The sequence below is a fragment of the Xenopus laevis genome, chromosome 4S (genome assembly GCF_017654675.1).
Source record: "Xenopus laevis strain J_2021 chromosome 4S, Xenopus_laevis_v10.1, whole genome shotgun sequence".
NCBI lineage: Eukaryota > Metazoa > Chordata > Amphibia > Anura > Pipidae > Xenopus > Xenopus laevis.
This window is the reverse complement of record NC_054378.1, coordinates 94,102,406-94,128,128: the sequence shown is the minus strand read 5'-3', so window position 1 is coordinate 94,128,128 and position 25,723 is coordinate 94,102,406. Positions and strand designations below refer to the sequence as shown.

Sequence of the window (25,723 nt, the reverse complement as noted above, 5' to 3'; positions counted from 1 at the left end):
ATTCTGTATATTTTTTTTGTATATTTGATTTCATGCCTCTGTCTTATTGGGGATCACCTTGGCTTCCAGGACCATGTTAATAATTGGGCAATAGGGGCCTTTGCCTAGCGCCCTTAAGTACAGGAACCAAAAGCATCAGACCTTTCATCTTTTAAGCATTCGTAGGGGTCTTTCTGATAAAAGCTGGTATCTTTAGTGGAGACATTTGTTTGTGTGGTTTCTCCATGCTGGTTTATTCTAATTTATATAGTTCCAGAAAATTACATTTTGTTTGTTTGTCTTGTGATATTTAAGTTTACCTGCTTGAGAGAAGTACTTTTAGTTTACACATTTTTGGAATGGCTGCAGGGGGCCCACCAATGAAATCCCTGTCTTGGGCCCACTAGCACCTTGAAGCTGCTCTGGTGCACCCCATTGCTTTTCCTCTTTGTTTCTTGTACTCTTTTTTTTTTTCCCCAAGTGCTTTAGATCTTTTAGCTGGCTAAGATGAATCTATCATGTGACCAACACTTCCTAAAGTTTTTCTTTAGGAACAGTACAGTCTTTTAGAGACAATCGGGCATGCTGAGTGTTGTAAAGAAGGGGTCAAGATGATTGCAAAGAAGGATGATGGAACATTTCATGCTCAGTCTGGAAATCTTTTTTTGTTGAAGACTTAAGTCCAGAACAGAATTAAACAGACTTTTTCAGTGGGGTGGATGGGAGAAAGGCTAACTAATGTTTAGAGAGATTGTGGTTAGCTTTTTGTAATGGCATTGGATATGGTCCACCGAGTCCATTTCAGTTATGGAACCAAGAATACTGATGGTTATCCCAATGATTACATAGGCTGGCACAAACCGTACCAACTGAAAAGTGATGCAATTAAAAAAAAAAAAAAATTCTTTAAAGAAAAATCCTTAACAAAAACAGCCTTGTGTTTTTGGTGCCAAAAGGTGCACCTGCTCATATGCCTATGATTAAATGCATGAAACACGTAAGGCTGTATTTTGTGGGATGCTTCTTTAAATAAATACAGTACCTGGACCCTCTATACATTTTGGTGATTCCACCCCAAAAATGTATTATTGAAAATTCTTGCCATGTATAATAGACTTAGGATAGCTTTTCAAATCCCTTATTGAGCAGCCCAGCCTGAGTAAGTTGGCCAGTTGTTTGGCTAGGTCTTATTGTCAAACAGCATCTAGTTTTCTAATGCAGTCAAGCATTATTGATACATTTTTTTATGAAGAATTTGGTTTGAGTTAATTTAAACTTCCCCCTGTCAAAATCAGTATTAGTAGCAATAGAACATATTATGAGGTATACTGTGTGTGTGTGTATATATATATATATATATATATATATATATATATATATATATATATATTATTTATTTTTTTATTTTTTTGGGCTCTGAGATATTGCAGAGCTCTGTTGTCCTTTTTGGGATCAATTCCTGACCCCCTTGTTTCATTGTGAAGTAATGGATTCTGGGATCTGAAATCTCTCTGCTTTCCAGAGAATATGTGCACCACCCACTATGAAAAGCAGAGGGACTTCAAGTCCCAGAATCCACCACTTCACAAGGGAAGAAGGTGAGGGAGAGGTTGCATTATACTATGAGCCAAAGGGACAGATTAGCTAAAGGGCGAAGGAGATAGATGCTAGCATTGCTTCGCACTCTAACATCAGGCAAATTTTCGCTCTGGCAAATGGACGTAACTCTGCAAATTCAATAAGATGTGGATTTTACTGAACGTTACCTCTTTCGCCAGACTTGCCTTCATCAGCTCAGACCACGCGAAGTGCATTGGAGTGCATAGGACTTCCTCAATTTCCTCAAAGTTTTTTCCTTTTTTCAGAGTGATAGCCTGCAAAAAATTTTTGGGTAACCGGGATCCCTCCTACATTTTCTAACATATGGAACATAAACTATACAGTGGGCTCATGTGTAAGGCATTATAACAATCAACTTTATTAAGGTTCCCTGGACTTCTGTAATGTAATGTATTTGCTGCAACATATATGTCCTTGTAACTTTTATCATTTCCCCCCGTATGCGTAGGCAATGGTAGTGAATCTTTGCTTTGATTGCCAAAGTAACATTAGTGAAAATTCACCAGCGCTCAGCGCCCTGGACGCAACTTCGCATTTTAGTGAATCAGCATTGTACTAGTGAATTTTCCCCAAAGTTGGTCCCAAAGAGCAAAGAGCCAGGACATAATGGTTAGCTATCATGGCCAGTGCAGCCAGTGGCAAATAATAATAATAAGTGGCAGTGCTCCTTAAAATTAACATTTCATTGGGTATTACACAGTTATATTATAAGGTCTTTCTATGGGTTTGCTAGAGCATAATTATCATAGCAACTATAAAGCAGTTAGGAAGTCAGAATGCACACCTCCCAACATTTTGGAAATAAAAAGAGGGATAAAAGGATTTGCCGCACGGAGCGCGGCCAAAAATTTTTAGCACGCCCATTTTTGTAGACACCCCCCCAAATTACCATGTTCATTTTATAAAATTTGCCAGGTTATAAAAGTCTGAACACATTTCTACGGTTTTTATGTGTTATTAAAGTTTTGTTAATGAAGCTGAATTGCCCTTTAAGCTGCAAGTCACGGTCTCCCCAAGAGACCTGCTTATCTGAAATTGTTACAATTGTTTCCTTGCTTATGTTACATTGTAACAAATGTATCTTAGTGCACCTGCCACATATTCTGGGCACTCTGCCAAAAGCCCATTAAGTTTTAAAACTTTGTAACTTTTTCTGGCTTTTCAGTGCAGGATATCAAAGAGAAAGTAGGGACATTTCAGTAACAATCTGGAACTGCAGGTTGAGCTGTCAAAATCAGGACTGTTCTGAGAAAAACTGGACAGTTGGGAGGTATGAGAATGGAATGTGAATAGGAGAAGGCCTAAATAGAAAGATAAATAATACAGAAAAATAAGATTAACTTTAGAATTTCAGTGGTGATCTAATGCACCAAAGAAAAAAATGCTTAAAAATAACGTTAAAAACCGGAAATGTGATGTGGCCAAAGGGGTGCCCATATTTATATACATTCTGGTGGATGTAATCTGTGCGCCAATTCTGTTGAATAAAAACACAGGGAAGCCAAATATGAACAAATGCAAGTATTTATTCAGTTGTATGATACTATTGGTGAATGTTCTTGATTTTATTTTATCATTTGCAGCGTATGGCTCCACAAATGTCCCCAAGCGATTGGTCTGTATCTTCTAAACGTTCCATGGCACTGTCCCTTTATGTGAAAGTGTGTGCCGTTTCAGGAAAGGCTGGATGAATATGTACAGTCTGTAGTGTAGAGGGGCTGTAAGCGCCTGCTGTATCCATTAATGTCTTTATGGTTCCCCAGGAGTCTTACTCACTCACACCAGTTATTTCTCCGTTCCTGCTGAAAAACAATCCACCAATTACATCTATCCTGTTCTTTTCATTGGATAACTTCAGCAACCTGGTCTGTGGTGGGCATACTTTATTTTTTCTCCCTCCCAAATTACATCTTAATGTGATTGTAGCATTATTGCACCTTCTCTCTTATGACTTACAAGCCAATTGCAGTAAATGTCTGGTCTGTAATGTTCTTTGCATGTTATTCTTTCACCCAGATGTCATTCTCCCGTTTATCTTTTTTCTCCAATTATTTCTCCTGTTTGCCATGTGTAATGAGAGATGTCCCTTCCAGCCAGCCATGCAGGAGAGGAGGGGGAGGGAAAGGAAGAGAGAGGAGGGAGCGGGGTGTGGGATGGGGAGGAAGAGGAGGGAGGAGTGGCAGAGCGGTGATAAATTACCCCTGGTGTCAGAAGGAGGAGCTTGATCCTGAGAGAGAGAGAAAGAGAGCAAGGCAGCAAAGAAAGATAGGAAGAAAGGAAGGAGACAGACACAAGGACAAAGAATTACACCGGGATCCTAAGCCTTCGCCCCCTTCAGACTTCAGTGCCAGGTGCTCAGGGAGCTTTCTGTGCTCCCCTCTCTCCTTTGTCCTTTCCTCTTCTGCTGGTTTATGGAGAAGAATAAAATGGTTTCGCAGGTAAGGGCTGCAGTGTCCCTGTGTCTGTTTTCCTTCTGTCTCTTCCTCAGTCTGCAGGATTCCCTCCCCCTTTCCTATTTATCTCTCTGCATCCTTTGTGTTTCTGTCTTTGTTACTGCTGCTAATTAATACCATGTGGGGCTTTCCCCCTCCTTCCCTATATCTGCCATTTCCCTCACTGTACAGAGCAGAATAACATTCGCTAGAGTAACAGCAGCAACCTCTCACCCCCTGCTCAAGCCCAGCTACATTTCCTATCATTCCCTAATCTCTGCCTGACCCCACTCCCATTTATTCACTATTCCATAACCAAACACATTTATAGTCCATAAAAATCATAATGGCGTTTCTTATGATCTGCGTGGAGGCTTGCTGTTTTATTGCTTAAAGCTATATTTTTGTTGTTTTATACCTACATGCATACCTATTGCTCTCATTCATGTGACACAGAACTGCCTTTTTGTATCTGTGTGCTGCTAAACATATATTTTATTTATTGATATAATGCATTTTGAATTGGAAGAAAATAACATTTATTGCATTGCATCTTTACAACCTATCTTTGAATGCTGTTCAGATGTCTCTCACCCAAATATACATGGGGCATTCCCAAGATATTGCTGGGCGTGCAGGGAATCCTATGCAGAGTGCTCCAGGCAGTCTGCATTTCCAGTTGGAAGGTGCTTATTATATGCACGTTACAGGGAGCGGGACGGTAATTTGAAGGTGAAAGTAATCAGGAGGGAGGCGGATGAGTGGCACGCACACAGCCATTCAGATTGTAATATGTTAACCTGGTGGAAAGGGGAAAGCTTGGAGGATTCCTACTCCATGGCCAAGATTGGCAACCCTTGTTGCAGGGGCAACACATTTATTTTAAGGGGGGTTTGTTTTTCTCTGCATTCAAGGGTATAAGGACCCTTGCATTCTGCATTTACATATGCTGGTAACAGAAATAAAATGTATGTTGTATACATTTTAACCATGAGCTGTGCGATCATTTTGCATTATTTTCGTTGTTCATAATGTCATACCATATTTCCAAACATCTATTCATGCATATTATGTTTGTGTGCATTCCTGGGATGCACAGCCATTTATATTGATCTATGCACATGTATCAAGGGCTCTGACCTATTTCACTCTGCACCAGCCTGAGGGTAACTGACTGAGAAGCTGCGAGACTGTAGCTGGGTGCAGAGATTCCCCAGAGTTCCCAGTCCCCCTGTCCTTGCCTTTTAAGGATGCGAAAAAGCCTTTTCATTGTCTTGATGCAGGTCTGCAAAATTGGGAATTGTTGTATAGGAACTGGGAAAAATGGACTTGGTGTGTACTGTTTGGTCATTCACCAATGGTCAGGATGAATTTTTATGGCTTCTGTGTGTACACAAACATATATATATTCACAATAAATCCTGGTGTGCAGCAGCATTTTTCTTGAGTATATATATATATATATATATATATATATATATATATATATATATATATATATACATACACATATCACGGGAATCTTAGAATTGTGGTATCCTACAATGCTATAGAATAACTGGCATTTATTTACCTGATGTTATATAGAATCCAGTGGCAGTAGGGATCTGTATAGCACCCTGGCTGTGTGCGTCTTGTTTGTGTTCTTTCTTGTAAATGAATATTCTACGAGAAACCTGTAGTAACCTAGCCTGTAATTAGGGCAGACCCTGGATGTACAGCCATGGTATATAGATCTAGGCATCACTGCAGTATATATGTGTGTGTGTGTGCAGTGTATGAGTATTGTGCATTCTGATCCACATTATATAAAACATTTTGTGCTGGAGCCATTTGCATTTGTCACCAGCATTGTGTCTGAGTAATGCCATGTGTCACTGTCTGTAACTGTGTCACTGCTGGGCTGAACTAAAACAACACAATCCAATGCATATGTATGGAGAGAGCAGGGCAAGATATTGCAGATGTACACGTTAGCTACAGGTAATGCAGATAATACCGACTGAGATAATAAATCTGGTTAATAATAAAATAAGATGTGCAGTAAGCCATTTTAAGATCCATAAATACCTTTTTTGAAGACAGTGGGAAGGAGCTTCTACAGAAACAAATGAATAAATTAGTAGCCATGATGGGAATTTTTAGGAGCTAAAGCTTTTACTGTGTTTAAATACTGAAGCATTTGCCATCTTGTACAGACTTGTATCCTGGGCAAATTATCTCCATATTTTTGGTCCACCTCCCATTTTACTAAATTTCTCTTCTTTCGAATTCCAACCCTTTAAGGATGCTGCAGTACATATGGCACTTAAGGGAACATGGGGATCTCCACTTACTTTGCTTGGAATTGAGGTACACTGATTAAGTAATGCCTCTCTTGGGGACAAAGGAGTGATGCTGCTGTTGGGGACCTTAACAGTAATAATCTGTGATTTTGTTTTATTAATCTCCAGGCAAAAGGGACATACCATTTTAAACTATTAATTACAGCCTCCATAGCAGTTTTTATTGTATACATTACTGTATTGGAAATCAATTAACCCCAACTATAGACAATCCAGTTCTTGTGAAGAATTGTGTGTGTCCTAAACACCAGTTTTCTTGAAGATGATCCAATGCATTTTGTTAAGAATGTTCCAGGTAATGTAATGTCAACAAATCTCCCTGTATTGTGGGTACAGGTATTGGCAAAATTCTACAAAAAACACATCTTCCCATTTGTACTCGTTTATGGCAACATTTTTGCAAGTAACTAGCACATCTTTATAACACAACATGTTTCTACTTTCCTGGCCTTCATATTAGTTGTGCTACTTATCATTTTGTATTCTCCTTTATGTGTTTCAGCTGTTTGTTACCTGATTGTACTTCTTTGTACTATGTTACATCTCTGAAAAAAGCATATATGACTGATGCATATGTTTGTTAGCACTACACAGTTAGGGTATATTTGAACTCAGACTCAAATAGTCAGAAAATCTAAGAGGGACAGTTAGTTCTGGGGCATTTAGGACTGCTGGAGGTAGTAATGGGGGCATGCTAGTTAACAACATTTAAAGTGTCTTGCAAGGGGAAAATATATAAATGTCTTTTGTTCTGGCGAGTTGCAGCTAAATAGGCTCCTGTGCAGCATATTTTCAAACACTTGAACATATTTATTCCATTACTATGCATTGATTGGCAACAGAGTGATGTAGCTAATGAGTTTAAACTCATTTGGATACTTGGAAGTAAGCAAAAGCTGAAGTCTGAACTACACCCAAGACTTTGGTCCCATAGGCTGATCTGTCTCGCAAAATCTAATTACACTACAGCTCAATATTTTGTGAGACGCTATAAAATATAATCCTCCGTGTTATGTAAAGTAAAATCGCATTGGGAAAAAGTGGACGGATTCTTGTTTTTCACGCACCTGCGTACCACGTCAGTCGAATTTCCATGAGAAACAAAAGTCTAACCGTATCTTGCCAGCTAAAAACAAAGCATGAAGTGTTCTATTGAGACAGTCGTGTTGTGTTGGATAGCAAACACTTTCTGTTGTTTAAAAATCAAATATTAATATCTGTTACGTTCATTTTAGTCATCAACTATATCCTGTTTGTTGGATGCTATCTGTCAATTCAAGGGCTTTTGATAAAAGCTCTTGTGCAGTTCAGCCCTTGGAGAAAAATTCTAGCATTCAAGGTAGAAGATGATTTGGACCCATCTTGACCAATTATGCATTTATATAGTATCGAGCAAATACACAGCATTACAATAACCTTATAATAAGCTCAGGCCTTACATTCAATTAACATGCAAAGGATGTAGAATAAAAACTGTAGACTTACTGGGTTAAAATGTAAATGGATAGGGATCAACTGATACATTATCTAGCTGTAGTTTGGTTTATAGCAATGTTGTAAAAAATAAGTGGTAATGGTTTGAAAAGGGAGCAGGGGTGGGGAAAGGGTTCAGTGTCAGCAGTCTTGTCAGCTCATGAATATGTCTACATATAGTTAATGTATAACTAATAATCACTGTGTGAGCAAAGTATCTTGTCCTACAGAACAATAAATTTACAAACAGACAACCAGTTTACTACCTGTCTTCTTGGATCCTTTCTGGATTTCAGAAACCCTGGCAACTGCCAGCATAGTATAAACTGGTCTTGTAAGCATGGACCTTGATCTCATAGGTTAATGGCTCAGAGGGCTACTCTGGGCACTTTAAGCGCTGCCTTTATTTTTATAAGTACCTCGAAAAAAAGAAACTAAAGCAGCCTCCCATAGATGTGAATGTAAATCTCATGACAAATGCTTGGGTCAGCACTTATATGCTCATTTATATTAAAGTCTTTGGGAGGTTGCTTTAGCAAATTATTTATGGCCTACAAAGGAACATAATGCTTTAAGCACCCCAATAGCCTGGTGTGCCATGGCCCTTAGGGTCATGGCACATGCTCCGATTTGGGGAGATTAGTCGACTTCCGAAACAAAGTGCTCCTTGTGCCATCCCGCCAACATATTACATTCTAGCCGGCGGCAGGCAGTTCGGGGACATTAGTCGCCCCCGAAGAAGAGGAGATTTGTCACCGGACAACTAATCTCCCCGAATCTGAGCGTGTGCCCTGAACCTTAAAGCAGAAGAGCATTTATATGTTTTGGTTCAGTGAGGACTTGCTAGTTTATTAAGATGAGATCAGCTCATTTTATGGGACTTGATATGAAATTCTTTTTGGTAAATGGACACCAGTGACTGCATATTGGCAATACTTTTCATGGTTAGCTTTGTTAATTCAGTAGACTGTTTAGAGTTTAAGGAATATACAGTCTGTCCTGCTGTAATAATGTTCCCTTTTGAACGAGGCAGCCTCTTTGGGAGTGTAATTTATATCTTTTACACAATGCAAATTGGCTCTTTTGCACTGTGTGAACATGGTGTGATTCAGAATGAGGCCTGGAAATAGTAAACTATTTTGGAACAAAACGGAAGATAACTTTATTAGTGGAAAGAAAACATTATGCTGATATTGTGGCAACCACAACAACACACTTTTCTTTAATGAAACAAAATGTGAACATGGTGGGTTAGTTTTGCCCGCCAGCATGTTTTTTTTTTTTTAATTCATTTTTTGGACTATCATTTTAGTCCTCAATCATGAAATTTATATATCTCCTTAACTGATAAAGTACATAACAGTGATTTGGCCTTGTAAGCATGAATCCCATCTAGCTGTTGTGAACTCTATCTCCCAGTATTACCAGTCAGTCTGAAGGCTGTAATTCTCACCAGCCACTTAACTCTTCAGTTTGACATCCCTTATACGATTCCTTTCACAGTCATAGTAAACATTTGGATTCACTAAAGTGCTGTTTACTCGCAGCCTCTCCAGATATGACAGTGCAGAACTATACACCACAATCCTGCAGTGTTAAACTAGCAGCTCCCCCATGCAACATAGAGTCTGGGCAACATGAATCAGATCTTTAGACTGTCTGTGTGTTTCCATACTGTGCTTTATCTGTACTCCCAGGCAGATCTGCTTCCAATCTGAGACCGGAAAGGAAAGGGGGGGGTGACAAACAAGAGTGGTAGAAATGAAAGAAGGTGGATTAGGGGGGACGTTTGTAAAAGGGGTAGATGTGAATAGGAGAAAATTAGCTGCTGTCACTTTAAGAACATGCCAACCACAATGGGGGATCTTTTTCTAAAAGGGTCATAGATCTTGTTGATAGTTGACCCTCCCCTTGTCCCAGATACAGAGTGGGGACATGATAGGCACACTTCTGCCTGCAGCTTATTATATTCTGCCTGGACTCTCTTAACCATTGAACTACCAAGGACACAAATGGGGGTGGGGGGAGGGGAATCAATGGCCAGTGTTATCTACATTTCATTTAAGACAAAGGGCAAAGAAAGTAAAAGTGCCTTGTTAAACTTTTATACCAGTATTTGTTGTTAAGCTGGCCATAGACGCAAAGATCCGATTGTACGAATCTACGTACGATCGGACTTTCCCATCTCCCGACCTGCCACTAACGATTCAGATCAAAGTCTTACCATTCAGATCAAATAAAGTAGTAAAAGAACAGATCAGCCGATGTTCTGCCCCTGACAGCAATCGTATGATAGTTAAGTCTGACAAAGCTGGTGACAGTCTCCCACTGAAAATCGTACAATCGGCAATACACGCAGTGATATCGACCAAATGACCGATCTCTGCCGGACGAAAAATGTCGGGACTCTCCACACACGGTCCGAAAATCGTACGAATCCACGATTCGTACGATCGGATCGTTGCGTCTATGGCAAGCTTTACACTTCACTTCTAGCAAAATTTGTATTTAAGTAAAATTGTTATCTAATGGAAAGTTGACTTATAAACATGAAAACTAAGGGAGGTCCCTTTAAGAGCAGAGGATGGGCATATCTAGCTATTTAGATGACAGGAGTATAAGTCACTCTGGATGAAAAAAAAAAGAACAAAGTTCTCCAAGACTTAGATAGCTTACTTCTCTGAAGTGATTGTGATTGGCAGTTATTTTTCTGGACTGTGCTGTCCCGTCCCGGAGACTGTCCTGAAATAAGTATTTGATACAAAATAAATAAATAAAGAAATGCAGCAGTTGCTTGATGGATGCCAGAAACCTTAAATTCACACTTGGGAAGCTGTCTAAGGGCAGAAGCAAAGTTTTGGGGAGATTGTCGCCCAGTGACAAATCGTCTCTTCTTTGGGGGCGACTAATCTCCACGAAAAGCCTTCCTGCCAGGGAGAATCTAAATCGGCGATAGGATGGCACTCGGAGCACTTCGTTTTTCAAAGTCGCCTGAAGTTTCCTCAAAGCGCTCTGAGTGCCACCCTGTCAGCTATCTAGATTCTAGCCGGCAGGAAGGCTTTTTGGGGAGATTAGTCACCCGAAGAAGAGGCGATTAGTCACAGAGCGACTAAATCTCCCCAAATCTTTGTGTCTCCCTCTGCCCTAAGAAACCAAAATGTAATAGTCAAAGCCTGAAATCTGCAGTGGAATCAAATGGTTAAATTGTTGTGCTGGAAATAGATGTGTGGTTTGGCTAAGTGCTTTCATGAATGCTGACCTATTGTGATGTAAAGCCCCCCCCCCCCAGAATAGGTCTTTGCCTCTAGCTAGGGTGGGAGAGTTGGGGGGGGGGGTTGATGTGTATCATTAGCTATGTGTTTGCACAGAAGGAATGGAGGAGGATGAGGGGGGAGGCCAGGAACACACAGTGCATCAAACAGACTTGTGGCAAGGAGAGGTATGGGGGGAGGGAGGAGCAGTATGATTGGAGATATCACAAGATGGAATGCAGAGGTGCAACCAAATCAAGACTCTGCAGAAAGCACTCAGCCCTCCAACACCTCCAATACCCATATTATTTGCTGCATTTCCATCTATCCCACATGGTCAGCTTGTTTGTTCAGTAGCTCTGTGCTGGGGGTATATGAATGCAAAGTATGTCTGCACTGTAGAACTCTCTTTTTGCTTCCTTTCATAAGAAAACTAGTACTCCTGGACCTCCATGACCCAAATTGGTTCACTTGCAGATATTCCAAAAAGCAGTAAATAGTATTTGTTGCTGCACATGTGCTTGTTAGATATTCCTTAACATCGCTGAATTACATTTGTGTCCTGAGTTCAGATCCATAACTGTCAGATTGTTGGCTGATGGAATCTGTTACACATGTGTGAATTATGTACTGTGTACCAGAGGCTCTTATTGTGGCCCTTACCTGAAACCGATCAGCTGGATGTGTGCGCCTCCTTTTTAAAAATCGCAGGTGACTAATCTCCCCGTGTGCCCCTACCCTTAAAGTGTAATTGGTTGAATGGTATCTACTTGCCAATGGCTTCCTTTGCTTTTTGATGTGGCTCAGTCTGAGTCTTCCACAAAATGTTTATTCAGGACCCTGAATAATTATAATAAACATTAAAATAATTAATATATTTTGTGCCATTTTTATATCAACAATGGCCTCTTCAGTACACTGTTTCTCCCTTTTTACTTCCTTAAATAATTCCCCCATTCCCGAGGCTGCATTCGCGGTCTATATAAACACATCAGGCCATCATCTTACATTACATTAGTATTATTGCTATTTTCACATTTTTGATACTTTTGCAATTTATGAACCGTGGGCCATGGCATGTGTTGATCCCCACTACCCCTTCCAATGATGCTGATTAAAATTCGGTGGTGTGTATTTTCAAGTGAAAATCAGACATGCAGAATAAACCTGTAGTATTATCCTTTCATGTCAGTGGTACAGGTATGGGACCTGTTATCCAGAATGCTCGGGACCTGGGGTTTTCTGATTAATGGATCTTTTCGTTATTTGGATCTTCATACCTTAAGTCTACTAGAAAATCGTATAAACATTAAATAAACCCAATAACCTGGTGTTGCTTCCAATAAGGATCAGTTACATCAAGTACAAGGTACTGTTTTATTATTATTATTATTATTATTATTATTACAGAGAAAAAGGAAATCATTTTTTAAAAATTTGGATTATTTGAAACAGAGTCTATGGGAGACAACCTTTCCATAATTAAGAGCTTTTTGTATAACGGGTTTCCAGATGCCTCTATATTATTTGTGGCAGGTAGCAAGGGATTTTGATTTCTATAGCACTGACATATTCTCCAGAATCTTTCTAGAGAGGGTTCATCATTCCATCAGTCCATGACCCAGTGGAGCTTTCAATCTAAGGTCCCTATCACATTCACACACAGTATGGTCAGTTTTATCAGGAACCAATTAAACTTCCTGTAAGCCTTGGGGTGTGAGAGGAAACCCACTCAAACACAGGGACATCAGTGACAATCTTCTGCATGTACCATAATCACAGCGACTCTCGGTTTCATTAAAAAAAAACAAACATTTTTTTCCCCTTAAGAAACGTCTGAGACAAAATGCCACAAAATACCCCATGTGCTATAAGCTTAAAAGCATCCATAAACTATGGTTAGGGGCATTTTGTCTCAGATTAAATCTGGCAACCTAATCTCTTCAAGACCTAAAGATTTAGGGAATGATATCTTGCAGTGTAAGGATTTGACTCTGCTCCCAAGATAGATGTCAGATGGAACAGAAAGGAATGAGTCCGTACTATAGAGCATTTTATTTGCTGTTAATGGATATTAAACTCCTGGCCAGCAGCTTTAGTACATAAATCTATATATATATATATATAAATCTATATATATATATATATATATATATAAATCTATATATATATATATATATATATATATATATATATATATATATATATATATATATATATATATATATATATATATATACACATACATGTAGAAGGGCTGTGGCACACACTTACTGAAGCAAAAACCCAGGTGCTAGTCAGAAAAAAACCATATATTCATGTAGAAAGCTGACGCACACTGGGATTTATCAAAAATAAAACTTATTTTATTGGATCGACGTTTCGGTCTCGGACCTTTATCATCTTGATAAAGGTCCGTGTGTGGACCGAAACGTCGATCCAATAAAATAAGTTTTATTTTTGATAAATCCCAGTGTGCGTCAGCTTTCTACATGAATATATATATATATATATATATATATATATATATATATATATATATATATATATACTGCTTTCATTTTCACTGCACCATCTTGCGCTCTAGTTCATCCTATAGTTCCTATGGTTTATTTTCTTTCAAATGCAGCCTTGTCTAACCCTATTCACCTGGCAGATTTGACAGCTTGTATTTTTACTTTGGTGTATTTATGTTCTGACTGAAGGTCATATTTTCCAGCATATTTTTCAGTTTATATTAAGTCACCTTGATTTTCTGCCTCTGCCCCTTTTTGCTCCAGTCCTATCCAATCCAGCTGTGAGTTCTGATTCTGAGCACTTTCATTGGTGGAAGTAGTACGTAGTGCATGGTGATATGGCTCTGGATTGGGGACAGGTTTGTAGACAATCACACAATATCATTGAATAAATATCTGTATATTAAAAAGCGTTTGAGCTTTATCGTAATGCAAGGCATGTACTTGCTCCTGTGCTTTCCAATCCAATCACTCTTGTTTTGCAGATGTGCGATGTTGGTGTATTTATATTCTATATATTTGCATTGCAAGTGCATAAGCCAACATCCATACAGAGAGTCATTTTCCAGCAAAGCACTCAGTAAAGGGGCATTGCTTTGATCATGGTGCCGGCGCCTGCTGTCTGTGCATCTGTTAGATCAATACTGCATTAAAAGCATAAATACAGATACTGAGGATGGGGTTTTGGGGCTTGGAATAATCTCTCTGCCTTCCCTAATCTCACCTCTGTGCATAAACAAGTTGCTGCTAGTAATATTACACACCCATGGAGCTGTGTTATTGATTTTTTTTATTGTAAACTTAAACTGATATACAGTAGAACCCCCATTGTACATTTTTCAGGGGACCATGGAAATATTATGTAAAATCCAGGAAAATGTTAAATGAGGGAAATGCGTTAAAGTAACTTTTTCTTCAAGTCCTGAAAGGATATAAACACAGGAGTCACAGGCTGTCAGAGGTAGCACAATATTTATTGTGTTAATACCAAGGGTTAAAGGGATACTGTCATTGGGAAAAAACATTTTTTTTTCAAAATGAATCAGTTAATAGTGCTGCTCCATCAGAATTCTGCACTGAAATCCATTTCTCAAAAGAGCAAAGAGATTTTTTTATATTCAATTTTGAAATCTGACATGGGGCTAGACATATTGTCAATTTCCCAGCTGCCCCAAGTCATGTGACTTGTGCTCTGATAAACTTCAATTTACTGCTGTACTGCAAGTTAAGGTGGCCATAGACTTAAAGATCCGCTCGTTTGGCAACATCGCCAAACGAGCGGATCTTTCCCCGATATGCGTGGCTATATCGGGGGTAATTCGAGCGTTCGGCCGTATGGCCGAACGATCGAATTACGATGCACCAAGCGGCTCCGACGGGTCGGTCGGGTAAAAATCCAACCTTCCCGATCGATATCGTGGCCAGATATCGATCGGGATGACCCGTCGGAAGCCCCCATACACGGGCAGATAAGCTGTCAAATCGGTCCAAACGACCGATATCGGCAGCTTTATCTGCCCGTGTATGGCCACCTTTAGAGTGATATGACCCCCCTCCCTTTTCCCCCCCAGCAGCCAAACAAAAGAACAATGGGAAGGTAACCAGATAACAGCTCCCTAACACAAGATAACAGCTGCCTGGTAGATCTAAGAACAACACTCAATAGTAAAAACCCATGTCTCACTGAGACACATTCAGTTACATTGAGAAGGAAAAACAGCAGCCTGCCAGAAAGCATTTCTCTCCTAAAGTGCAGGCACAAGTCACATGACTTGGGGCAGCTGGGAAATTGACAAAATGTCTAGCCCCATGTCAGATTTCAAAATTGAATATAAAAAAATCTGTTTGCTCTTTTGAGAAATGAATTTCAGTGTAGAATTCTGCTGGAGTAGCACTAACTCATGCTTTTTGAAAAAAACATGTTTTCCGATGACAGGATCCCTTTAAACATTGCAGCATTAATTTTACACTATGGGGGAGGGGGGGGGAGTGCACCCATTGAAATGCATTATAAATTGGTGGGACCATAAATAAAAAATGTAAAATGCTGGGAAAACATAAAATCAGGGTACTTGATATTGAGGTATTCTGTGTGTGTGTGTGTGTGTGTGTGTGTGTGTGTGTGTGTGTGTATATATATATATATATATATATTTATATATTTATATATTTATATTTATTTTTGGCTTTCTGAGAAAGTGTCAGTTTATCATTTTCTGAGAAAGTGAGTTTATCATTCAAGTCCTTTCTGTAATGAATCAACTTGTAGCCAAATAAGAGCCAGACACCCTGCAAATTAAACGTTGTCTCCATCTTTGCTTGTACAGGAATGTCATGCAAGCTATGGCTCTATAAAAACACCTTTTATAGTAAACCATGGATGCCTGTATTTGGGACGTGGCGTCTGTAACCTCAGGCGGCAGGTTCGATAGGCCATTCTGCAATCCTGTCAAATTGCAGTTGATCGATGACTTGGTTCATCAGCAGATAGAAATGAGAGGAGACGTCAGAGTGAACAAATGGAACAATATCTATCTGTTTTGCCTGTGGACCAAATAGTTGGGATATGTTAATGATCAGCATTGATTCCCTATACTCCTGCGAGTATGGCATACTGAACAAGACATTTAAAAAATATATGTACACTTTAGAGGTACTTCTTATCTTCTGCTTTTTATTGCCCCTGAAGTATTCAGCTCAGAAGTGTTTTTTAATAAAACCTACAATAGAGTGCCTTCGCTCATTTAGTGCACATTTACCAGAGGGAATGGTCTACCCTTATTTATCCGTTTAAGTGAAGAATTTTAGAAACAGGATAGATTTTTAATGCTACTTAACCATGTAGGTCTTGAGATTGCTGTGCTGTGAGATGTGTTTTACTGGCACCTGAAGAGCCATTGGTTAAATAATAATGCCATAGTGATGTTGAAAATTGTCGACCCAAAACTTTAAATCTTGCAGGATCATTATCATTGGGACAGTTGGGTTTGTTCCATATTCTGTGGTGTTTAGCATTGGTGTTAATGAAATAAGTCAACTCCAATTGTCCAATCAGCTCTGTAAGGCTGTAAACATATTGTTATTGCTATTTCTATTACTTATCATTCTGTTCAGGGCCTCTCCTATCTATATGTCTCAGTGCATGGTTGCTAGGGTTATATGGACCCTAGCAACTTGATTTCTGAAATAATAAAAACTGGAGAACTGATGTATACAAACTAAATAACTCAAAAACCACAGATAATAAAAATTAATAACCATTGCAAATTGTCTCACGATATCATTCTCTACATTATACTCAAAGTTAATTAAAGTGCAAAGTTTCATTTTTCAGCTCTGGGAGGGGGTCGTCGACTCTGTAACTGTTCTAAATTTGTACATTTAGTTGATACATTTGTTATCTTTAATCCTGTTGAGCAGAATCCCTGAGTTTCATTACAGGCGGCTGTTAGAACTGAAACAATAGTTGCTAATATTCCACATATGTTGCTGAGAAATGTATCAACTAATTGTATCAACTAAATGTAGCAAATTGTAACATTTCAGACGCTCCTGGATCACTGAGTTGCCAGAATGAAACACTAGAGACGTGAACATTAATTTTTTACCGTTTTTCCAAAATTTAAGTTAAGTTTAAAGATGGAAAGTAATTGAAAAAAGTCTTTGCTTATGGGCCTACCATTAATCAAAGCTTTGCTGTCCTCTAAAAACCTACTAAGACTGAGAGAACTCAAAAAATAGGTCTTCCTAGGAAAACCACAATAGCAATTTTAGGTAATGTCTTTGTGTTTACCAAAGATTTGCATCCTCTAATAATACAAAGAAGAGTAAACACTGAAGTGCTAGCTGCCAGGAAACTCTGTTGGAATTGGGAGGATCATTAATTACCCAAAACTGGGTTATTTCCTACTCATTTGTGCAGCTGTCAGAGAGCAGATTAGGGACTTGCTCCTTGGTATTGGGTAGAGAGAGTGTGAGTAAAACGAGATTAGGAAGAGAATCTTCCTTAAGCTCCTTAGCAATCAAATTAATCTGATCAGTTATCATCCATGGAAGAATGTGGGTAATTATGGTTTATAGGATCTACTTGAACATGATGGGGCAATCAGGATAATCAATAGGGGCTTCTAGTGTTCCTTTTTTTTTTCCCATGATTTAATCCATAAAACAAGTGTCTGACATTGTTATCCTATTGGACAGTTTCACTACAGACCCACACATTAATTGTATTGTAATAAAAGAAGAGGTTTGGCAACCGTGACCTAGACGAAAGCCCACATGGGTTAAATAGGTACTAAGTCACTGGCATTACAATACAGGCACTTTGAGACTAGTTTAACAGAATTGTAAGGTGCAATTAGATCAGATTAACTAGGTGATAAAACACTACTGGGTAAGATTATATGGCTGATACAGATCGGGAATTAGAAGGCACTTGAAGAAATGAATAAGGGATACAGTTAATGGAAAATATGGGCCTCTTTAAATATTTATAAAATGTATGGGTTTTTTTTTTTCTTTTTCAGCACAAACCTTTGCAGACTATGCTATTGTACTCGATCTTGTGTAAGCACGTACGGTACCAATATTTTTAAGAACTCGGTAATGGGAGATTGATCTGGGGGACGTTAGAAGCTAAGCACCCGGTTTCACCTCTCCAGCGAGTAACACAAACAGTTTGATCGGGTGAGGTGGTAAATAGAGAGCGCAATCGGATACCTCCCAGCATTCTCTATTTACCCAGCATTCACCTTGTGTAGAAATTGCTTGGAGAGACTACTCTGTTCTTTTACTATACATTTATTGATGTGATAGGTGTGCATGTATATTTTCCTTAAAAGGGAACTATAATGTATATTAAAATTTAATATAAGCCTTAGCAAAACGAAATAAGATGTTTTCTAAATACATTCAGTTAAAAATTCTGTACTGTTTCTGAAATAATAAAGTTTATCTTCATTAGCCCTCTCTCAGCATCTGTTTCTCTTCATTCTGTCTTCATGCAGGAGTTGGGTGTAAGATATTCATTGACAGTTAGATCCAATATATCTTATAGGGGGTCTACTTTTGCCTAAAAGATGTATTAAGGTGGCCATACATGGAGAGATCCGCTCGTTTGGCGATGTCGCCAAACGGTTGGATCTCTCCCCGATATGCCCACCTTGAGGTGGGCAATATTGGGCTGATCTGATCGTGGGCCCTAAGGCCCAACGATCGGATCCTAAAGAATAGTAATGGGCGGTCAGATCGAGGGACCGCATCAACGAATAGATGCGGCCGCGATCCGACGGGATTTTTTGTCCCATCCGATCGAGATCTGGCCGACTTTCGGCCAGATCTCGATCAGTGAAGCCCATCGGGGGGGCCCCATACACGGGCCAATAAGCTACCGACATGGTCTGTCGTCCGCTTTTATCGGCCCGTGTATGGCCACCCTTAGAGCTCACTCTATTAAAATCACCAGACATCAGGTCTCTCTACATGCAGAATTTGTGCAAAAGGCAGTTATTTTGTTAGATTTTGTTTGTACTGGAATCAGGTATTTGAGTGAGCTTTAATTAATCTAACTAAGGAAACGGAGCCCCCCTATAAGATACATATGACTGTCAATGAATATCTGACACCCAACTGCTACAAGAAGACAGAATGAAGAGAAACAGATGCTGAATAGGAATAGTGAAGATAAACTTGATTATTTCAGACATGATGCATAATATTTAATTGATTGTATTTAGAAAGTTTCTTATTTCAGTATGATGAAGCGTATATTAAATTTTCATTTTTGCGATCGTTCCTCAACTCTAGCAGGTCCTTTTGCCTTTACCCCTGGAGAGAGGGAGAATTTTAAGATTTTATGCTGCTGAAGTTCTTGTGGTACTGGACTGTGCAGCGCTGGGTAGAATGTTACATCGTAAGGCAACTGCATTTGTTCAACGTGCAGTGATCGGAGAGTTCTATTATTTACCATTCTGGTGTATTACAGGTTTCTTATCTTGCAAATACATAAATACACACATACAATAATTTGCTTTGCTTAGAGAGGACACCGTCGGTATAATATAACACCCCTTGGGTAGTATCTTTACTCTGATCTGGGTTCTAGGGTATTAGTGTTTACCTGAAGTAAATAAACCCTGTGTTATTGCCTCAGGATCAGTCCTTCCTCTATAGAACTGAATGTGTGCTGGAGTAATAGCCTACCTCCTATAACTGTGGGGAGGCAGCCATACACAAAACCTTTTTTTTTTTTTTTCATTTGTTCCTAAAGACTTGTTAGATTTACCTTAGACGCCATTTTAATGCAAGGTTGTACATTTTCTGTATATTTTAATTTGTGGTCCCTTCACAGACAAGTCAATTGTAATGAATATTGCCAGTGAGTTGATAGAAATGTCTGTTTAAAAAGAATGAACTGTCACCCTTGATCCTGCAGCAGGTGACATTGGGAAAGACAAAAGGTGGCAGACACTGAGGAGTAACCTGGTAGGGGTAGAATAGGAGTTAGTGGTGATCGATACAGATATTAGTGGGGGTGATAAATACAGATATTCATTGTAATGCTTTTATAGTACTGTATATCCATTACTCATCCTTTACAAATTGCTGTGGGCTTTATTAACATATTACCATTATTATTTTCTAGTTTTCATATAGTTTCCACTGCCCTGAAATCCTGACAGATGTTGAATTTACATATAATCATTACTTTATGTCTAAGTCCAAATCCTAGTTCATATGCACCCAAGCGGTTAAACTCATCGGGTTGTGTATACACAAAATGCAGTATACCAGGCAAATCCACATGTATAAATGCAAATGTCAAGAGGAGGAATGCCTTGTGCTCCTTTTCTACATAGAAGATACATGCTATTTATAAATCAACTACATTGTTGAGCTCTTATCGTGCCCATTTCCTACTGCTGGCTTGCTAGAAATCAGACTTTTTGACTGGAGTAATTGGTTTCTTTTTGTTTGCTATTTTTATCTCCTACTTTGCTTAATAAATCTTTAAAGGCTTTTTCTTGCTTTGAAGTGAGCTAGAGAGAGTGGATGAGTATTCCCCTCAGAGATGTACTGACAGTAAGAGACGATAAGGCAAAGTAGCCATAAAAAATGCGCACAATGCAGTTTTTCTGGAATAGGCTGAGACAACAAACACACCATTACATAAAGTAAGATATTTAGCACAAAAAGATATAATATTAAATGTAATAATAATATCTATTTTGTATTAAGTTCATATGGACCCAGTCCACTTGCACAGATCTCTGTCACTATGACGGGTCTATTTCTCAAATGGACACATGAGGGCAGATTTAGTAAAGGGCGAAGTGGCCGTCGCTAGTGAAAATTCGCTAGAAATACCATCTGCAGGGACATCGCCAATTTACTAACTTGCTAGAGAAAGAGACCGTCGCTATCGCAGTTTTGGTGCCCTTTCGACAGGTGCATTTTCATTCAGGCGAACGTTCGTTACGCCGCAAATTCATTAAAGTGCGAACGTTACCGCTTTGCTATTGTTTCCTTCGCTAGCTTAGACCAGAAGAACTGATAAGATCAAGCTCCATCCTCCTCAATCTTATGTCAGTGACACCATATCCTGTATGCTGAAAAGTCATTAAAATTATTAAAAAAAATGCTGGTGGTTTTTCATATTTTAAAGCAGGATTGGCTTTAAAAGTGGCAATTTTGAAAACAAAGTGCTACGAGTGCCATCCCACCAGCATTTACATTCTAGCCGGGGGGAGGCAGTTTGGGGAGATTAGTCACCCCAAAGAAGAGGAGATTTGTCGTCAGGCGACTAACCTCCCCGAATAGCAGCGTGTGTCTCTGCCCTAAATAATAAAAATACCGTTCTAGCTTGCACTGTTGTGTTTAATCTAGTGGCAATAAACTGTCTTGGTGGCGTTCCTTCTTCTTAAAAGCTGGCCATTTATGTTCAGCCTATGTCGGATGAATGATTGTCTGTGCCGATCTTATGACCTGCATCTAACCATTCAGATTAATGTAAAGTAGTAAGAGAACAAATCACACGATGCTCGGCCCATTAATTCACCGACAGCAATCGTACAGAAGTTATGTCCGACAAATAGAAGTGACAACCTCCCATTGATATGATGAGAGAGGCAATACATGCAGAGATATTATCAGTAGCCGATATAAATCTTTTAACCTGTCCGATCGACTGAGCGGACAATACAAAAATGTAAGGACACTCCACACACGGTCCGAAATCATACAAACCTTTTTTTTTTCCTTTAAGGGGTGGGGCATGAAGTTGCTGGATACATAGTATGTAACTGATAAGATCTGAAGAATAACGTGCAACAGAACAACTTTATACCCTCGTTACCCTGGTGTTGTACCCCTTGATACAAGAGGAACTGATTTTTTAATGACTGCCTACAAAGTCCAGGAAGGCATATTTTTTAAACATTTGATGTCCAAAAATGTATCCATTTTTATTTTGGGGGAATAGGCTAACAAAGAAATATAAAACACACTTTTATTGTTATAATGCAGGGTTTCTCCAAATTTTTTTAACTGTGAGCCGCATTTAAATATAAATATATTGGAGAGCAACATAACCATGCAAAAAATTCCTAAGGGTGCAAAATATAGGATGTGATTGGCAGTTGGCAGCTGCTATGTGGTCTGGCAGTTACAGGAGGCTCTGTTTGGCAGTACATGTGTTTTTCATGCAACTACAGTTTCAAGACAGAAATTCAAAAATAAGCTACTGGGAGCAACATCCAAGGGGTCAGATCAACATGTTGCTCACAAATCTATGCAGTTTATACATTGGTTTCCTCATTAGGAGATTCATCTGTACAACTTTTCTTTAGACATGTGGCTCAGTATTAGCCTAAGGTAAATATCTCATTCGGCAGACAAAATGCCGGTATCACTCTTAACCTCCAAAGCAGGCAAAAATGCTCATTTCAAGGTTTCTGCCCCAAAATATGCCCTGGGTGCACAGTGACAGGCAGCTTCCATTAAGGTCAATGGCTTTCACCGGATTGTTGCTGGTGTTTCTTTATATGCCATCATTAAGTGACAATCCTATTTGTGTCTTTATTAAGTGACCTCATTGGCATCCACCACACCTGATATATAGAAATATTTACACTTAAGCATCTTCAGGCCCGAAATCCACCCCCATGTGTACAGTGATAAGGGAATGATTTTTACTTCACGTACTGCATGCCTACCAGCGGTAAAGGAAAACCTTAGTGTGACCACGCTAACTATGAAAGAACAGCCTGTAGTAATCCTTGTTAAATGAGCCAGCATTGCTTAAAAGAACAATAAACTTAATAAATACTGTGTCGTAACATTTGTAGATATGGATGTAAAATTTTCTTCTTTACTATCAGCGAGTGACCTGTGGCCTGATGCTGTAGAACTGCTATTTCTGGAATCCCACTGACAGCTGAGGGGTGTTCCTAGACGAGTCAATAAATAAACTCAGCAGTGCCACAGGTTGCCCCAGCCTATTCTATCATCAGATTTGAGGTAAATATTGTGTAATTTCACCTTTTGTGCTAACTTCCTGGTCAGAAGGTGGGAATCTTTTATAGAAAGACACTGCAGGGAGCAGCGGCCATTTCATTATACCTCCAGGCTTGTTTCGTTTTTTTATGACGAAGGAGCTTGTGTTGTTGTCTTTGAATAAAGGTGCCCTTGCTGTTCTCTTATCCAGCATTGTTTGGAAATTGTGCTATATCACTTATTTATTCTCTTGCCCAAATATTATTCTCCTTTACATCAGCTGCTGCAGTCTGGCTTTTGCCTACATAATTAAAATATGTATTTAAAACCACGGGCAGCTTCCTATTGATTGCTTAATTGAATCAGAGAATTTGAATGTGGATATGTTGAACTACTACTATTTGTTTGTCACATGCCCTTAGAAGTCACATTTTTTACAGTGAGATCTGTGAAGATGTGGAATTCTCTCCCTGAATCAGTTGTACAGGCTGATACATTAGATAGATTTAAGAAGGGATTGGATGGATTTTTAGCAAGTGAGGGAATACAGGGTTAAGGAAGATAGCTCATAGCACAAGTTGATCCAGGGACTAGTCTGATTGCCATTTTGGAGTCAGGAAGGAATTTTTCCCCCTCTGAGGTAAATTGGAGAGGCTTGATGGACGTGTGTCTTTTTTTCAAACTAACTGACTATGCTACTATGTAAATGTCACTTTGTAAGCTTACAAACTGACTGAATGTTTTGGGAGTTGTAGTTTGGGGACCTGGAATACAAAATCCGGTCAGTCCTGACATAAATGGCTACCTATGTATCTACTGACAATGTAAGCGTATCAGTATAGTTCTCACAGAACCCACCTGCACCAACAAGGCAGAAGGTAGAGTGTGTGGGACAGGAGCTCCTCTTACCTCTTTAATCCGACTGCTCTTCTCCTCCATCTGAAATATTCATACCTCTGCTGAATGATTTAGTGAGTCCCCAGGAGAGAGAGCTGGGGTGTCAGCCTGTCATCTGGACCCACAGGGGATGGAGAGAGAAAGAGAAAGTGAGGAGAGAAGTATGAGTGGAAAGAGGGTAGGAGAATTACACATGTAAGCTGCACTATTATTGTCTTTGGAAAGGGAGCCAAGTAAGATCTACCGAACGATCACAGCGGGTCTTTATCTCAGGATCTATCATTCTCCAGCTCTTATTTTACCCACCTGTGTTATGATGTGTACAGAAATACATAGTAGATATGCATGTCATATTGTGTTGGGATATACATGCCATGCAGCACTATGAGAAATAGGTATTACTACAAAATGAAACACATGCTGGTAATAACATTATTCATTTGTTACCATTGCCCTTGTATAGAGCCACTAAATGTTGCGCAGTACTATACAATTCATCATTCTAAAATGACAATCTTCATAGACAAGGTTGCACAGTGCTGTACACACTTCCTTTTGTGGCAAGAAGCTGACACACAAATCACACCATGATTTTCCGGAGTCTCAGTGCAATGAAATAAGCACCAGCTGCACCCGCTCTGGCACAACGCAACTGTGCTGAAATGTCACAAACCTTTATCTCAGAAATGTGTATAAAACATAACCTGTTAAATGTATCCTTATAAACAGCCCTTGGTAATGGTATCGGTTATATGGGGTGCTTAGTGGTTTCACATGACTCTGGAAACTCTCTGAAACTGGCATACTATAAAAAATCTAATACTGGTCCATTTTATCCAAATAATCCAAATTTTTAAAAATGATTTCCTTTTTCTTTGTAATAATAAAACAGTGCCTTGTAACTGATCCAAACAATGATATAATTCTTATTGGAAGCAAAACCAGCCTATTGAGTTTCTCTTTTCAGCTAAAGGCAGGTGATCCCACTGGTGGCTAATTAATAAAAGGGCAACCAAGTTTGGGAGTTTTACTTTGAAAGCAGCAAGTAAGTTGCAGGTAAAACCTAGCCCCTTTGTAAAATATATAATGAAGCAATAGAATTCTTCATGAATCAGATGTAAGTTGAGTGTAGAACTGGCCACACCGGGATGACTTTGACGTAGTTGGCCAGCTTAAAGGACAAGTAACATAATTTTTTTTTTTAAAAAAAAATGTGTTTCTTTTTAACGAAAAAAAAAAAACACCAAGACAGTTGAAACGATCCATTGTGCGGCACTCTCTTTCTCCTCTCTGGCTACCTCCTATAGAAGGTAGGCAGGAGAAATCAAGCACAGCACGTCGCCCTGTCGCCGTTTCGGAAGAGGATCGCATGCAGAGAATCGGTAAGTAACTCCTTAATAAAAGCTTTGCGAATTAAGTGTTTAAACTGTGTTGGTGGGTTTTTTTTCGTTAAAAAGAAACAAGTTTTTTTGATGTTACTGGTTCTTTAAATATATTGCAATATATGGACAAATGCTCCCAGTTTTGTTTACAGGGTAAGGCAATTTTAGTAGCTTAAGGCACAAAATGTCCTTAATATATTGATAATGGGTTGAGTGCAGAGGACCTCTTGCATTCTATTGTCTATGTGAATTTTGTGGTCACAACCTCATTGCACCCCTGCTTAATGGTTTTAAAAATTACTGGTGAGCTCAACTTTCCCTTGTTTGTTATAGTTT

At 39.1% G+C, this 25,723-nt stretch overlaps 1 protein-coding gene across 17 annotated transcripts in view; it reads left to right on the top strand.

The window, feature by feature from the left end:
* The window catches only part of rbfox2.S (RNA binding fox-1 homolog 2 S homeolog), a 170,545-nt gene that overhangs the window by 109,080 nt on the left and 35,742 nt on the right, over positions 1–25,723 (top strand). For 2 of the 17 annotated variants that reach the window (XM_018259289.2, XM_018259290.2), the window contains exon 1: positions 3,815–4,037. The exons of 13 other annotated variants lie outside the window; for them this stretch is intronic. In XM_018259289.2, the coding sequence (XP_018114778.1) occupies positions 4,011–4,037 (27 nt within the window). In that variant the 5' untranslated portion in view covers positions 3,815–4,010. Of the gene's footprint in view, positions 1–3,814; positions 4,038–6,317; positions 6,384–25,723 lie in introns of those variants that run through there. 2 more of the 17 variants (XM_018259285.2, XM_018259288.2) reach the window with 2 other exon arrangements.